At 50.0% G+C, this 16,812-nt stretch overlaps 1 protein-coding gene across 1 annotated transcript; it reads left to right on the top strand.

Moving 5' to 3' along the window:
* Window positions 1–30: 30 nt before the first annotated feature.
* On the top strand, window positions 31–11,767 carry ECH1 (enoyl-CoA hydratase 1). The gene is made up of 10 exons (XM_072123652.1): window positions 31–192; window positions 3,990–4,152; window positions 4,936–5,024; window positions 5,305–5,429; window positions 5,641–5,689; window positions 5,767–5,831; window positions 7,451–7,521; window positions 8,035–8,106; window positions 10,898–11,048; window positions 11,128–11,767. Exons 1-10 carry the CDS (start codon window positions 162–164, stop codon window positions 11,230–11,232), a joined length of 921 nt encoding a protein of 306 aa, XP_071979753.1. The 5' UTR covers window positions 31–161; the 3' UTR covers window positions 11,233–11,767.
* The last annotated feature ends 5,045 nt before the right edge of the window (window positions 11,768–16,812 follow it).

Here is a 16,812-nt window from a genome sequence, read left to right as displayed (position 1 = left end):
CCTCCATTACCTCAGCAGCTCCCTCCCTCCTCATGGGCCTCCATTACCTCAGCAGCTCCCTCCCTCCTCATGATGAGGGGAGGAGGAGGCTGTCAGCACAATATGGCGCTGCCCACAGTCTGACCTGAGCCGTGTTTACTACAGGAAGATACAGAGAAGCTATGGCTGCCATGAGGGGACTCCTGAGGAGAGGTGAGAGACATCACAGTAGTCTCCTTAAAGGGGAAGTCATAACATTGTTTTCCTGCATATAATAGTGACTCTTATGTCATCCTAATACTAATATCACCCTAATAATACACTGTATAGTAGAGGGTCACACCCCGTCACCCCATGGCGGTGACCTGTAGACTTTGGCACCAGGTCTGCGCCCTCCTCCCCCTTCCCTGAACTTTACCCCATACACTACTACATGATCCGGAGGCGGCTGTTCAGGTACATGACTGTCTATGAGACCTCTACGTCCCCTCTAACCCCTCACTACTGCGCTTGCTTTGCACCTTAATGACCATTTTTTTGTTTTTGGGTTTCTGTTTTTAACCCCGCACTGTCCAAAAACCGTAACTTTTTTGTAATGTTTTCCGTGTACAGAGCTGTATGAGGACTTGTTATCTGCTGGACACATTGCGCTTTATACTGTCAGTATTTTATATTCCATGCCGTGTACTGGGAAGCCAGGAAAAAATGCCATATGCAGCGAAACTGGTGAAAAAAAACGCAGTTACGCCATTTTCTTAGGGACCCCCACAGGCGACGAGGGGCGCTGAGACCCCCCCACAGGCGACGAGGGGCGCTGAGACCCCCCCACAGGCGACGAGGGGCGCTGAGACCCCCCCACAGGCGACGAGGGGCGCTGAGACCCCCCCACAGGCGACGAGGGGCGCTGAGACCCCCCCACAGGCGACGAGGGGCGCTGAGACCCCCCCACAGGCAACGAGGGGTGCTGAGACCCCCCCCCCCCCCACAGGCAACGAGGGGTGCTGAGACCCCCCCCCCCACAGGCAACGAGGGGTGCTGAGACCCCCCCCCCCACAGGCAACGAGGGGTGCTGAGACCCCCCCCCCCCACACAGGCAACGAGGGGTGCTGAGACCCCCCCCCCCCCACAGGCAACGAGGGGTGCTCTAACCTCCCCCCCCCCCCACAGGCAACGAGGGGTGCTGAGACCCCCCCCACAGGCAACGAGGGGTGCTGAGACCCCCCCCCCCACAGGCAACGAGGGGTGCTGAGACCCCCCCCCCACAGGCAACGAGGGGTGCTGAGACCCCCCCCCCCCCACAGGCAACGAGGGGTGCTGAGACCCCCCCCCCCACAGGCAACGAGGGGTGCTGACCCCCCCCCCACAGGCAACGAGGGGTGCTGACCCCCCCCCCCCACAGGCAACGAGGGGTGCTGAGACCCCCCCACAGGCAACGAGGGGCGCTGAGACCCCCCCCCCCCACAGGCAACGAGGGGTGCTGAGACCCCCTCCACACACAGACAACGAGGGGTGCTGAGACCCCCCCCACACACAGACAACGAGGGGTGCTGACCCCCCCCCCCCACAGGCAACGAGGGGTGCTGACCCCCCCCCCCACAGGCAACGAGGGGTGCTGAGACCCCCCCACAGGCAACGAGGGGCGCTGAGACCCCCCCCCCCCACAGGCAACGAGGGGTGCTGAGACCCCCCCCCACAGGCAACGAGGGGTGCTGAGACCCCCCCCCCCCACAGGCAACGAGCGGTGCTGAGACCCCCCCCCCCACAGGCAACGAGGGGTGCTGAGACCCCCCCCCCACAGGCAACGAGGGGTGCTGAGACCCCCCCCCACAGGCAACGAGGGGTGCTGAGACCCCCCCCCACAGGCAACGAGGGGTGCTGAGACCCCCCCCCACAGGCAACGAGGGGTGCTGAGACCCCCCCCCACAGGCAACGAGGGGTGCTGAGACCCCCCCCCACAGGCAACGAGGGGTGCTGAGACCCCCCCCCCCCACAGACAACGAGGGGTGCTGACCCCCCCCCACAGGCAACGAGGGGTGCTGAGACCCCCCCCACAGGCAACGAGGGGTGCTGAGACCCCCCCCACAGGCAACGAGGGGTGCTGAGACCCCCCCCACAGGCAACGAGGGGTGCTGAGACCCCCCCCCACAGGCAACGAGGGGTGCTGAGACCCCCCCCCCCCACAGGCAACGAGGGGTGCTGAGACCCCCCCCCCCACAGGCAACGAGGGGTGCTGAGACCCCCCCCCCCCCACAGGCAACGAGGGGTGCTGAGACCCCCCCCCCCACAGGCAACGAGGGGTGCTGAGACCCCCCCCCCCCCACAGGCAACGAGGGGTGCTGAGACCCCCCCCCCCACAGGCAACGAGGGGTGCTGAGACCCCCCCCCCCACAGGCAACGAGGGGTGCTGAGACCCCCCCCCCCCACAGGCAACGAGGGGTGCTGAGACCCCCCCCCCCACAGGCAACGAGGGGTGCTGAGAGCCCCCCCCCCCACAGGCAACGAGGGGTGCTGAGAGCCCCCCCCCCCACAGGCAACGAGGGGTGCTGAGACCCCCCCCCCCACAGGCAACGAGGGGTGCTGAGACCCCCCCCCCCACAGGCAACGAGGGGTGCTGAGACCCCCCCACAGGCAACGAGGGGCGCTGAAACCCCCCCCCCACAGGCAACGAGGGGCGCTGAGACCCCCCCCCCCCACAGGCAACGAGGGGTGCTGAGACCCCCCCCCACACAGGCAACGAGGGGCGCTGAGACCCCCCCCCACACAGGCAACGAGGGGCGCTGAGACCCCCCCACTCATCAGCAAGTTGATAGGATCTAACTTTAGTTAGTTGGAAAACCCCTTTAAGACTTTAACCTTGTGCTCCAAATGATACTTCCCCGTTTATTTTTGGACCTGTATGACCATGGAGATACCAAATTTATAAAGGTTTTATTATGTTTTAATACATCTACCAAAATGTCAATCTTTTGTACCAAAAAAAAAGTCTTCATGTTTCCCTATTCTGACACCAATAACTTTTTCATACTCTGCTGTACGGACCTGGGAGGGGTGTCATTTTTTTTTTTGAGGGTTTTGATGACATTTTCATTTATATCATTTAGGGCAGTGCTGGTGAATCCTTTAGAGGCCAGGGGCCCAAAATTCTGCCAAAAATCCACTTTATTATCAACATTTCACCAACATAGCAATTTAATCGGTAACTTATTGCTCGCTGCTTTGCCACCGCTGTCTATCGTATTGGCATCCAGAGGACATCAATACAGTTGAAAGAAGGAGAGGAAATTCGGATTATCACTGTAGCTTTCCTCCAAGGACCCCTGGACCAGTGAGGGCGCGTTCACACGTTGCGTCTTGTCCTGCGTTTTCATTGCGTTTGAAACTCATTACAACAGCTGAGGAGGGGTGATTTGCCTAATTACATTACTGTTTACATTTGTTAATGCAATGTTAACGCATGCATTAACATCGGGTTTACAATGCTCTTTGTAAACGCAAACGTTAACAGTGATGTCATTAGGCAGATCACCTCTCCTCAGCTGTTGTAATGCGTTTTAAAATGCAATGAAAACGCAACCAAATTGCAACGTGTGAACGCGCCCTAAGAATCATGGGGCCGGAACGCCAATGATAATCCAGCCCTGTTCACACCTTCGCACTCCTACCCAGGACAGCAGGACGATGCCTGATTCACTCAACCTGTCTGGCAAACTCTGTGCTGGAGTGAAGGCCTGGCTGCCCACAAGGATGGCACCAAGTGCCCCCTCTGGCACGCGTGCCATAGGTTCGCCACCACTGATTTAGGGGGATTTATGACGTTCTCACAGAGACTCTCGGAGACCCCCCCCCCCCCCCCCGGGTTACGATGATCAAAGCTAATATAGCGCCGGAGCACTAAAATGGTTTTTAAGTATGGGTGGTCTGTAAGTCAGGTGTCCTTAAGTAGGGGACCGCCTGTACTAAAATATGTGTTCTATTACTTGAAACTAAAATCCTGTTGTTCTTCACTCCAGACCTACACAAGGTGGTCTTAGGTCTCCGAAACATGTCGTCCGAGGCGGGGCTATCCTCCTACAACTATGAAACTCTGAAAGTCACCTCCCCGGCGGATCACATCTTCCATGTAGAAATAAACAGGCCAGAGAAGAGAAATGCGATGAACAAGGCTTTCTGGAGGTACGGGGGTCTGGTATTACCATTATTACTGGTGCCTATAGCGCCAACACATTCTGTAGCGCAGTACAGAGTGAAGCTAAGTATAGTTTTTATAGGGGGTCTTCCCATATATTTCTGGATGTAGTGGCTGGACATGAGGTTATGCAACTCCCCCATTACATAATGATGATGGGAATACCCCTTTAAAGGACATCTACCACCAGGATGAAGGATTGTAAACCAAGCACACGCACATACTGGTGTGTGCCTCCTCTGGCAGGATCTGCTCTTCTTCTAGCTTCGTATGCCCTTGTTTTTAAGAAAATAAAGGGCTTTAAAAATTATGCAAATGAGCTTGAGGGACTCCAGGCTCCATTAACTCCTATGGAGCCTGGAGCCCCTCAGGCTTATTTGCATAATTTTAAAAGCTTTAAAAAAAAAAATCAGGGCATAAGAAGCTAAAAGAAGAGCAGATCCTGCCAGAGGGGGCACACACCAGTATGTCGGTGTGCTTGCTTTACAATCCTTCGTCCTGGTGGTAGATGTCCTTTAAGGGGCGGCCAGACAAATTTTGGTACCACATGTATGAGGGAATCCTAGCATCAGACGGATAACAATCGTGTTGGCCGATGTTGGGAGACTACTGAATCTACTGGACCTAGGGGTGCACTCTGCATGAGGCGAGTTGATCCTCTCGCCTCAGGCGGCAGGGGCACATCAGCCACATATAATAAAATAAATGAGGTTGTACACACAGTCTGTTCCATCCCTTAAAGGAAAAGTAATGTGAATTGTCCCCTACAGGGAGATGGTCCTTTGCTTTCGGGCTCTCGGTGAAGACTCTAACTGCAGGGCAGTTGTTATTTCTGGAGCTGGGAAGATGTTCACATCAGGTTTGTACTACGACCGATATAGGATGAGCCATACAAGGTATTAGGAGATGAATAGGTTAAAGGGGAATGTGGTACATGGTGAGGGTCTACCCTAAATCAATTACTGGAAGCCTCCTGACAGCAATGATCATTAAGGAAATGCACTAGAAAGGGTTAACTTTTTTTTTTTGCGCTGCACAGCGCCACCTCTGCCGCAGTACAGTGCAGGTACTGCAGCACAACCCCAGGTGCATGACTAAGGAATACTAAAACTTGCTGATGAAGTTTTCCTCGTCTGCAGGGATCGATCTCATGGATCTGGCGAGTGAGTTTTTGCAGCCGCAGGAAGACGACGCCGCCAGGATCGCCTGGAACATCCGGAAAAAGATTTGCGAATATCAGGAATCGTTCTCCGTGATTGAAAAGGTTTGTTAAATTAATATCAGGATACTGGATGCTAAATCTCAGCGTCTGTACGATTGCGGCCAGGTCTTTGTTATGTGGGCGTGCATCACTCCCTTCTATTGAAAACACATGCATGCTCTGCCAAACTGAGTGTGCATGTGTATAAGGGGATATGAAGGAATAGCTGTCACTTTGTAAAGGTTATTGCTTACAATGTGTTTTTCCCCTGCAGTGCACAAAGCCGGTGATTGCAGCCGTCCACAATGGTTGTATCGGGGGAGGTGAGATAATACTGGGATCACCCTAATATTGCAGTAGGAGAATCTATAGTAATGCTACATGTATATATATATCTCAGGTGTGGATCTGGTCACTGCCTGTGACATCCGCTACTGCTCCCAAGATGCCTACTTTCAAGTGAAGGTAAGAGCTATCCCCAGAGATGTCATGGGGGGATTCTGGTGGACACTATATACAAAAAGCCTATAGGGTTTGATGGATAAGGGGCACTTCTCTCAAAGATATCACCAGATTTCACCCCATTATACTACCAGCGCCCCTCAGGTATGAAATGTCCTTTCTAGAATTCCCTCTTTCATGTGTATTTTTACCTGTTTACCTATAAAAAAAAAATCTTTCCTCCAAAGTAATTTGCAAATGAGCAGAGAAGAGTCACTTTTTGTCTGAAATGAGTCACTTTTTGTGGTTGTAGTTGGAGCTTCAGTTCCCTTTATTATGGGCTCAAAGGGGCTAGTAGTTTACTGGGGTAAAATCTGGTTACTTGATGAGTCTTTTTAAGGGCTGTTACAGTGGGTACAGCTGAACTGAACGTAGTGTTTTAGTTCAGGTAAATGTGGCTCACTTCTGTAGTGCAGTACAGAGTAAAGCTAACTATAGTTTTAGTAAGGTATTCCTGTATATATCTGGATGTGGTAGCTGGACATGTGGTTATGCAACCTCCAATTACCTATCCGACATTTATGGGGTTGCCTGAAGATGATGGGAATACCTCTTCAAGGGGCGGCCAGGCTGATTTTGGTACAACATGTATAAGGGAATCCTAGCATCAGACGGATAACAATCTTGTTGGGTGATATTGGGAGACCTTCAACTCGACCCAGTGCATCTGCCAAGAGGGGAGTTAAACCTCTCACTTCAGGCGGTGTGCACAGCCTCCTAGAGGGGCAGCACGGTGGCTCAGTGGTTAGCACTACAACCTTGCAGCATGGTAGCTCAGTGGTTAGCCTTGCAGCGCTGGGGACCTGGGTTCAAGTCCCATTGTCAACATCTGCAAAAAGTTTGTATGTTCTATCCGTGTTTGTGTGGGTTTCCTCCGGGTCCTCCGGTTTCCTCCCACACTCCAAAACATACAAGTAGGCTGATTAGATTGTGAGCCCCATTGGGGACAGGGACCAATATGGCAAAGCTCTGTGCAGCGCTGCGTAATCTGTAGGCGCTATATAACTTAAAGGAAACCTACCACTTGTAGTGGCAGGTTTCCGATGGAAATACCGGGCACCAGCTCAGGATGAGATCAGGGTGAGCTGGTGCCGGAGCTTATTTTAGTTAGTGTTTTAAACCGCGGTATCGCGGTTTAAAACACTTTTTAAACGTTATAGCCGGCGCAGGCAGGTACACGCTCGGCGCTTACCATGCACGCGGCTCTCATTCACTTCCTATGTAGCCGCGCGCACGGTCGTGCGCATGGTAAGCACCGAGCGCGTACCTGCCTGCGCCGGCTATAACGTTTAAAAAGTGTTTTAAACCGCGATACCGCGGTTTAAAACACTAACTAAAATAAGCTCCGGCACCAGCTCACCCTGATCTCATCCTGAGCTGGTGCCCGGTATTGCCATCGGAAACCTGCCACTTCAAGTGGTAGGTTTCCTTTAAGGAATTATAATTATTATTAATATTTGTATTTTTATTTGTTGTTTATATTTATTTTATTTTTTTTATCTAAAGTTTTACATAAACTTTTTTTCTTTGTAATCGTCCATAGTAATAAATGTGGCGTTTTATACCATAGTTTCTTCCCGCAGGAGGTGGATGTGGGTTTAGCTGCTGATGTGGGAACCCTCCAGCGTCTGCCGAACATTATTGGGAACCGGAGGTATGTCAAATTATACACGGTGGATGATAACACCTTCCTGTCTGGATTCAGCATTTATTCCGCATTGAATATTCCGAAACCAATTAATCATTTCTATATAGATCTTTCAATTACATTGTTCCAAATCCCCTGCTCTGTGTATACCTCCTGCCATGTGGCCTCTGTACCACTAGAGGGAGCTGCCTGCATGCAGTTACACCTCCTGCCATGTGGCCTCTGTACCACTAGAGGGAGCTGCCTGCATGCAGTTACACCTCCTGCCATGTGGCCTCTCTACCACTAGAGGGAGCTGCCTACACACCTCTGCACTGTGGAGAGGAACCGCACAATGTACAGTTATGAGAAAAAGATATTCAAGGATTATTATATTATACAGAATATAAATATTTCATCCATGCAAGGAGGGGCAATAGGATTTTTTTTTTAATTAGTTGATAAATTGGGGAGGGGGGGGGGGGTCAGATATATATTTGGGGGGCTGAGATAACAAGATTCCTTTCTTCCTCTCTCTAGTTTGGTGAATGAGCTGGCCTTCACCGCCAGGAAGATGATGTCGGATGAAGCCCTGAGCAGCGGACTAGTCAGGTATCACCACATCACTGCTTACTTCCTCATAGACTGCTCGCTCTTGTGTCACCCCCTCATCCTCATAGACTGTAAGCTCTTGTGTCACCCCCTCATCCTCATAGACTGTAAGCTCTTGTGTCCCCCCTCATCCTCATAGACTATAAGCTCTTGTATCACCCTCATCATCCTCGTAGACAGTAAGCTCTTGTATCACCCTCATCATCCTCGTAGACAGTAAGCTCTTGTGTCCCCCTCATCCTCATAGACTGTAAGCTCTTGTGTCCTCTCATCCTCATAGACTGTAAGCTCTTGTGTCACCCCCTCATCCTCATAGACTGTAAGCTCTTGTGTCACCCCCTCATCCTCATAGACTGTAAGCTCATGTGTCACCCCTCATCCTCATAGACTGTAAGCTCTTGTGTCACCCCCTCATCCTCATAGACTGTAAGCTCTTGTGTCACCCCCTCATTCTCATAGACTGTAAGCTCTTGTGTCACCCCTCATCCTCATAGACTGTAAGCTCTTGTGTCATCCCCTCATCCTCATAGACTGTAAGCTCTTGTGTCACCCCTCATCCTCATAGTCTGTAAGCTCTTGTGTCACCCCTCATCCTCATAGACTATAAGCTCTTGTATCACCCTCATCATCCTCGTAGACAATAAGCTCTTGTGTCACCCTCTCATCCTCATAGACTGTAAGCTCTTGTGTCCCCCCTCATCCTCATAGACTGTAAGCTCTTGTGTCACCCCCTCATCCTCATAGACTGTAAGCTCTTGTGTCACCCCTCATCCTCATAGACTGTAAGCTCTTGTGTCCTCTCATCCTCATAGACTGTAAGCTCTTGTGTCACCCCCTCATCCTCATAGACTGTAAGCTCTTGTGTCACCCCTCATCCTCATAGACTGTAAGCTCTTGTGTCACCCCTCATCCTCATAGACTGTAAGCTCTTGTGTCACCCCCTCATCTTCATAGACTGTAAGCTCTTGTGTCACCCCTCATCCTCATAGACTGTAAGCTCTTGTGTCACCCCTCATCCTCATAGACTGTAAGCTCTTGTGTCACCCCTCATCCTCATAGACTATAAGCTCTTGTATCACCCTCATCATCCTCGTAGACAATAAGCTCTTGTGTCACCCTCTCATCCTCATAGACTGTAAGCTCTTGTGTCCCCCCTCATCCTCATAGACTGTAAGCTCTTGTGTCACCCCCTCATCCTCATAGACTGTAAGCTCTTGTGTCACCCCTCATCCTCATAGACTGTAAGCTCTTGTGTCCTCTCATCCTCATAGACTGTAAGCTCTTGTGTCACCCCCTCATCCTCATAGACTGTAAGCTCTTGTGTCACCCCTCATCCTCATAGACTGTAAGCTCTTGTGTCACCCCTCATCCTCATAGACTGTAAGCTCTTGTGTCACCCCCTCATCTTCATAGACTGTAAGCTCTTGTGTCACCCCTCATCCTCATAGACTGTAAGCTCTTGTGTCACCCCTCATCCTCATAGACTGTAAGCTCTTGTGTCACCCCTCATCCTCATAGTCTGTAAGCTCTTGTGTCACCCCCTCATCTTCATAGACTGTAAGCTCTTGTGTCCTCTCATCCTCATAGACTGTAAGCTCTTGTGTCACCCCCTCATCCTCATAGACTGTAAGCTCATGTGTCACCCCCTCATCCTCATAGACTGTAAGCTCTTGTGTCACCCCTTCATCCTTATAGACTGTTAGATCTTGTGTCACCCCCTCATCCTCATAGACTGTAAGCTCTTGTGTCACCCCCTCATTCTCATAGACTGTAAGCTCTTGTGTCACCCCCCTCATCCTCATAGACTGTAAGGTCTTGTGTCCTTCCTCATAGACTGTAAGCTCTCGTGTCCCCCCTCATCCTCATAGACTGTAAGCTCTTGTGTCACCCCCTCATCCTCAGACTGTAAGCTCTTGTGTCACCCCCTCATCTTCATAGACTGTAAGCTCGTGTGTCACCCCTCATCCTCATAGACTGTAAGCTCTTGTGTCACCCCCTCATCCTCATAGACTGTAAGCTCTTGTGTCACCCCTTCATCCTTATAGACTGTTAGATCTTGTGTCACCCCCTCATCCTCATAGACTGTAAGCTCATGTGTCACCCCCTCATCCTCATAGACTGTAAGCTCTTGTGTCACCCCTTCATCCTTATAGACTGTTAGATCTTGTGTCACCCCCTCATCCTCATAGACTGTAAGCTCTTGTGTCACCCCCTCATTCTCATAGACTGTAAGCTCTTGTGTCACCCCCCTCATCCTCATAGACTGTAAGGTCTTGTGTCCTTCCTCATAGACTGTAAGCTCTCGTGTCCCCCCTCATCCTCATAGACTGTAAGCTCTTGTGTCACCCCCTCATCCTCAGACTGTAAGCTCTTGTGTCACCCCCTCATCTTCATAGACTGTAAGCTCGTGTGTCACCCCTCATCCTCATAGACTGTAAGCTCTTGTGTCACCCCTCATCCTCATAGACTGTAAGCTCTTGTGTCACCTCCTCATCCTCATAGACTGTAAGCTCTTGTGATCAGGACCCTCACATATGCACTACGGAATATGATGCCGCTATATAAAGATTATTATTACTACTATTTGGTGCCTGTAGGGGGCAATGTATTCCCTTAGTTGCACTTTTATAACATCTTATACAATTTGTTTACATTTGGGACTCAAGAATTCATATTCCTTAATGATTGTCACAAAAAACAGCTCCACCCTGGTCCAGAGGATGTGGATGGCATTGCAGTTCAGTCCAAATTTTTTTGTCACATTTTTTTTTTCTCTCCCTCTTCCCTCCAGTCGGGTGTTCCCTGACAAGTCCTCCCTCCTTGGTGCCGCTTTCGACCTCGCCTCTGAGATCGCCAGTAAGAGCCCTATCGCCGTCCAAGGAACAAAAGTGAATTTACTGTATTCCCGAGACCACTCTGTGAAGGAGAGTCTGGATTACATGGTGAGTAACGGTCCTGTCCGATAGTCTCCTGCCTGTTGGTCCCTTGCGGTCTGATAACCACGTTCTGTCCGTGTCTCAGGCCACGTGGAACATGAGCATGCTGCAAACCCAGGACATCACGGCGTCAGCGCAGGCCGCGCTGCAGAAGAAGACCCCAAAGGACGTCACGTTTTCTAAGCTGTAGGAGTCCTGGGAGGGGTCCAGGACCTGCTGGGGGTCTCTCCAGGCCTGTAGTAGGGTCAGAGGGGACATTCTGCTTGATACATAATAACAAAATATACAAATGTAACCCCATTAATATGAATGTAAAGATAGAACTACAAGGTGAGCACTTAAAGGGCATGTCCATTTTGCAACAGTTTGAAGCTCTTTGCATTTACTGTTATAAATTTAAGAAAATTTGCAGATCGTTTTTTGGAAAACCTACAGACGGCAAAAGGAGTGGAATGATGCAGGGTCAGACTACGCTGGGATTTTTTTTTTGTAGTCTGTTACCATGGAGACACATACTTTACATCTGCAAAATTTATTCAAATTTTTTTTTCTGATGGTTGTAACAATAAAAAAAAATTTCAAATGTGTTAATAATATTTTGGTGATAAATGATCGACCTGATACTGAGTTTTCTAATTGCCTAAATTTTCTGACTGTTTTTTTGTAATGACTTTATTTAGTACAATGCTGTAATAAGTTAATAAACTTGGGGTCGCTCTATCGTATCTCTCAGCTCTCACTGTGATGTGTCTCGGTTGTTGGACTTTCCTAATGACCCGCAAGGATGTATCAGATAGATTATGGGTGTGGACTGATTTATTTAGGCTCGATTATTGAGAGAAGCAGGACTCACAGGCTTTCTCTATGAGGGAGTGTGGGAAGCAGGACTCACAGGCTTTCTCTATGAGGGAGTGTGGGAAGCAGGACTCGCAGGCTTTCTCTATGAGTGGGTGGGGGAAGCAGGACTCACAGGCTTTCTCTATGAGTGTGTGGGGGAAGCAGGACTCACAGGCTAACTCTCTATGAGTGGGAGGGGGAAGCAGGACTCACAGGCTTTCTCTATGGGCGGGAGAAGCGGGACTCACAGGCTTTCTCTATGAATGGGAGGTGGAAGCAGGGCTCACAGGTTTTCTCTATGAATGGGAGGGGGAAGCAGGACTCACAGGCTTTCTCTATGAGTGGGAGGAGGAAGCAGAACTCACAGGCTTTCTCTATGAGTGGTTGGAGACGCAGGACTCACAGGCTTTCTATATGAGTGGGTGGGGAAGCAGGACTCACAGGCTTTCTCTATGAGTGGGAGGGGAAAGCAGGACTCACAGGCTTTTTCTATGAGTGTGTGGGAGATGCAGGACTCACAGGCTTTCTCTATGAGTGGGAGGGGGAAGCAGGACTCACAGGCTTTCTCTATGAATGGGAGGGGGAAGCAGGTCTCACAGGCTTTCTCTATGAGTGGGAGGGGGAAGCAGGACTCACAGGCTTTCTCTATGAGTGGGAGGGAGAAGCAGGACTCACAGGCTTTCTCTATGAGTGGTTGGAGAAGCAGGACTCTCAGGCTTTCTCTATGAATGGGAGGGGGAAGCAGGACTCTCAGGCTTTCTCTATGAATGGGAGGGGGAAGCAGGTCTCACAGGCTTTCTCTATGAATGGGAGGAGGAAGCAGGACTCACAGGCTTTCTCTATGAGTGGGAGGAGGAAGCAGAACTCACAGGCTTTCTCTATGAGTGGTTGGAGACGCAGGACTCACAGGCTTTCTATATGAGTGGGTGGGGAAGCAGGACTCACAGGCTTTCTCTATGAGTGGGAGGGGAAAGCAGGACTCACAGGCTTTTTCTATGAGTGTGTGGGAGATGCAGGACTCACAGGCTTTCTCTATGAGTGGGAGGGGGAAGCAGGACTCACAGGCTTTCTCTATGAATGGGAGGGGGAAGCAGGTCTCACAGGCTTTCTCTATGAGTGGGAGGGGGAAGCAGGACTCACAGGCTTTCTCTATGAGTGGGAGGGAGAAGCAGGACTCACAGGCTTTCTCTATGAGTGGTTGGAGAAGCAGGACTCTCAGGCTTTCTCTATGAATGGGAGGGGGAAGCAGGACTCTCAGGCTTTCTCTATGAATGGGAGGGGGAAGCAGGTCTCACAGGCTTTCTCTATGAATGGGAGGAGGAAGCAGGACTCACAGGCTTTCTCTATGAGTGGGAGGGAGAAGCAGGACTCACAGGCTTTCTCTATGAATGGGTGGGGGAAGCAGGACTCACAGGCTTTCTCTACGAGTGGGTGGGGGAAGCAGGACTCACAGGCTTTCTCTATGAGTGAGAGGGGGAAGCAGGACTCACAGGCTTTCTCTATGAGTGAGAGGGGGAAGCAGGACTCACAGGCTTTCTCTATGAATGAGAGGGTGAAGCAGGACTCACAGGCTTTCTCTACGAGTGTGTGGGGGAAGCAGGACTCACAGGCTTTCTCTATGTGACCCCCCCCCCCCTCCTGTGACCTATAATAAGATACTGTCCCTACATACAGTACATGGGGAGTAACATGACACTTTCCTGGCCTAATAACCTCATTAACAAATCACCTTCCCCAGGAATCCTTTCTGCCTACACTTTGCAGTCACCTTTAAAGTTAATTATTTTATGACAATCCATTTACTATCCAGACATCTGTCACCACCGCCCTGCTAGATGATATTGGACAGTCTCCAAGGGGAGGGAAGCAGTAACTTATCATATAATGGAAGGGGCCTCTTTGATTGATCCTCGAGCCAGAATCCATTTTATGACCTGGTGTAACAAGACTGTAATGGGTCCTGGTGTAAACTTGTCGGGGTCCCATAAATACCAAACCCCCCCACTGATGTCTGCATCCCACACATTATACTTGAGCATAAACCTAAGATTTATAGACACTACACATAAATATATACCAGCATTTACTATGATGTGCATATAAATATAGCATCAATCAATTTACATATAACATAGACCTCCTCATACTTATCAAATCAGTCACAGCTTCTGCCTTCTCCCTCTGTGCTGGCCCGGTCCATCCTAGTCTGTATCCCAGTGGGTTCTTACAATTGTTCTCCATCAGGTATAACACCTCATCATGACTTCTCTCATCCTTCACTGCAGGGTTTGCCAGCCATTTCCTTGCTGCACATCTCCACACTGTGCTCCTAAAAATATCCTGGATAGTCAGAATGTCCCACACTGTGCTGCTAAATAACACTTACTCCATACAACTGAACACACTGCCCCCTACTTATACTAAATAATACACTGTCACCCCCTCAATATATAATAGTAGATACTTTAATCTATTATATAGTACCCCATGCATAAATTGATATTTTACCCACTAAAAAACATTTATACAGCAACCCCATAAATTATATACTGCACCCACGGCGAGATATACAGGGGCAGATGCATAATGCTACCCCACCAGAGCCTGACTGCAGTGTGAGGGCAGTTGGATTCCTAGGGACTAGTGTGGCCTAGTGCTGGGCTATGTCACGGTAGCTTGGTCCAGGATAACAGGCAGGAGAGGGAGGCAGCATTATAGATAAGGGATCCCCCTGGGGTACTCCTGGTGTGTGTGGTATCGGATCCCCAGGCAGGTGGTGAAGGGGAGGCCTGTGATGTTAGTGGCAAGCCGGGATTGCACTGGACAACAGAAATTGTGAAATAACTTGGCAGACACAGACCACTCGGCAGCAGGTAACACAGAGCAATAGATTGGTTAATTGGGTGAATGATTCCGATGTGAAAGAAGAATTTAGTAGTAAATAACAATTGACTCAACCTAACATAAACATCACATTTTAACCCTTCAACAGTAGGCATGATATACTGCAGGTGGTCTGGGAGAGCTGGCCAGACCCTCTCCAAATGACCAGGACACTAATTGGAGCTAAGGCTTTTACCCATGCAGCTAGGTTTCAGCTGATCCTTTATCAGCTGTATAAATAATTAGCTTTTGGTGGCAGAATGGCTTCTACGGGTGAAAGACTCAAGGGGGACACATATGTGAACGACAGCACTGAAGAATTTTACTAAGGCTACATTCACACTGCCGTTGCCCGCCCGTACCGTAGCGGGCAACGGCAGTGCACACGGGGAGAGGAGGAGGAGGTGAGCGCAGCTCACCCCCGCCCCTCTCCATAGGAAGTTATGGCGCACGGCTCCGTATTACGGGAAGATAGGACAGGTCCTATCTTTTTCCCGGGTACGGAGCGGTACGGTGACGCACGTGTGCTGCACCGTACCGCTCCCGTAGGGTGCCGTGCGCCCATTGCCGTCTACGGGGGACGTATATCGGCCGTATATACGTCCCCCATACGGTCGTGTGAATGTAGCCTAAGATGGAGGTATCACGCTTGGTGGTTACTGTATTTATAGAGCTTGTAACATTTTGCTCCTAGGTTCCTGATAGTGTCAGTAAGATCTATGATACATTACTGTCACTTTCTACATTCCCTACAATCTCAGCTTATCTCCGCAGTCCAGTCTGTGTTTGCACTAGTGACATCCCCTGCAATGCGCTGCCAGTACCTGGTCTGGTCCCTGCACCAGAAGGATCATCGATCTGACAAGTATGTGGTCACAAACAACAGCCATAAAGCTAGAAGCACATTCCTCAATGATGACACAACTTTACTCACTGATGTGCAAACTCTTAGAGAAATTCATGTCAAAGAGTATCCCATTGTTATCTAGTATAACTGTGTACGTGATGAATATTATTATTATTTGTACCATTATTTACTTATATCTCTATGCATCCGATCTGCTATGATGGAAGCATAGTGGGTAGGACACACTTGTATTTTTACTTCTCTCTCATTCTGCACCTACTTCTCCTCCATAGACTTCTATGGGCTGCTTGTAATATGATCCATCAATGAGCTGTAGTCTGTCTACCACAACAGATTTAAGCTCCATGCACACGACCGTCTGGGGACGTATGTACGGCCACAAGCTTATGGCCATACATATGTTCCCCATAGACGGCTATGTGCCCACCGTTCCTAGTCATAGCCACAAAAAGATTGAGCCTGCTCTATCTTTGGCTGTATCCATGGCCGTATGGCTACTATTTTCTAAGTAGAGGGGCAGGGGTGAGCGCCGCTCACCCCCTTCTCCTCTCCTGCGCACCAACGTATGCACTTGGGCATACGTTCCTCTGCATGAGACCTTGAAGGAACCCTCTGGTCACAGCTGAGCAGTGTCGGACTGGCCCACCAGAGCATCAGAGAATCCTCCGGTGGGCCACAAGTTCTATCATGTTATAATGGGCCCCAAAGATATTAATTTGGAAGTAAATAAAGTAATCATTTGAAATTATCTATTTCATATGATGATTCCAATAGATTATTGAATCTAGTTGTTGATCATGTTACGATTTTTATAATGGTATCTTATGGCTGAAGGAAAAGCCGTCAAGATCACCTCTGGTGGGCCCAACATATAACAGTCCAGCACTGCAGCTGATTCATTGAATTATACCTTGTGCAGGGCCAGAAGGAAGGAGCAGGACTCTAGAAATACAATGATAATGGGGCACATTTACATACCCGTTCATGTCGCGATCCAGCAGCGCGCTCTCCGGCGAGGATTCGGGTCTTCCGGCGATTCACTAAGGTAGTGCGCCCAATGTCCACCAGGTGTCGCTGCTGCGCCGAGGTTCACCGGAGATCACCAACCTATCCTGGGTGCAGGTAAGAGCGTGTCAAGCGAATCCATCGGGTTTTCCGATGGCCCGCCCCCCAATTTCCCTC

The sequence above is a fragment of the Engystomops pustulosus genome, chromosome 9, assembly GCF_040894005.1.
Source record: "Engystomops pustulosus chromosome 9, aEngPut4.maternal, whole genome shotgun sequence".
NCBI classification, from domain to species: domain Eukaryota; kingdom Metazoa; phylum Chordata; class Amphibia; order Anura; family Leptodactylidae; genus Engystomops; species Engystomops pustulosus.
The sequence above is the reverse complement of the archived record's forward strand: the minus strand, read 5'-3'. Positions and strand labels throughout refer to the sequence as shown.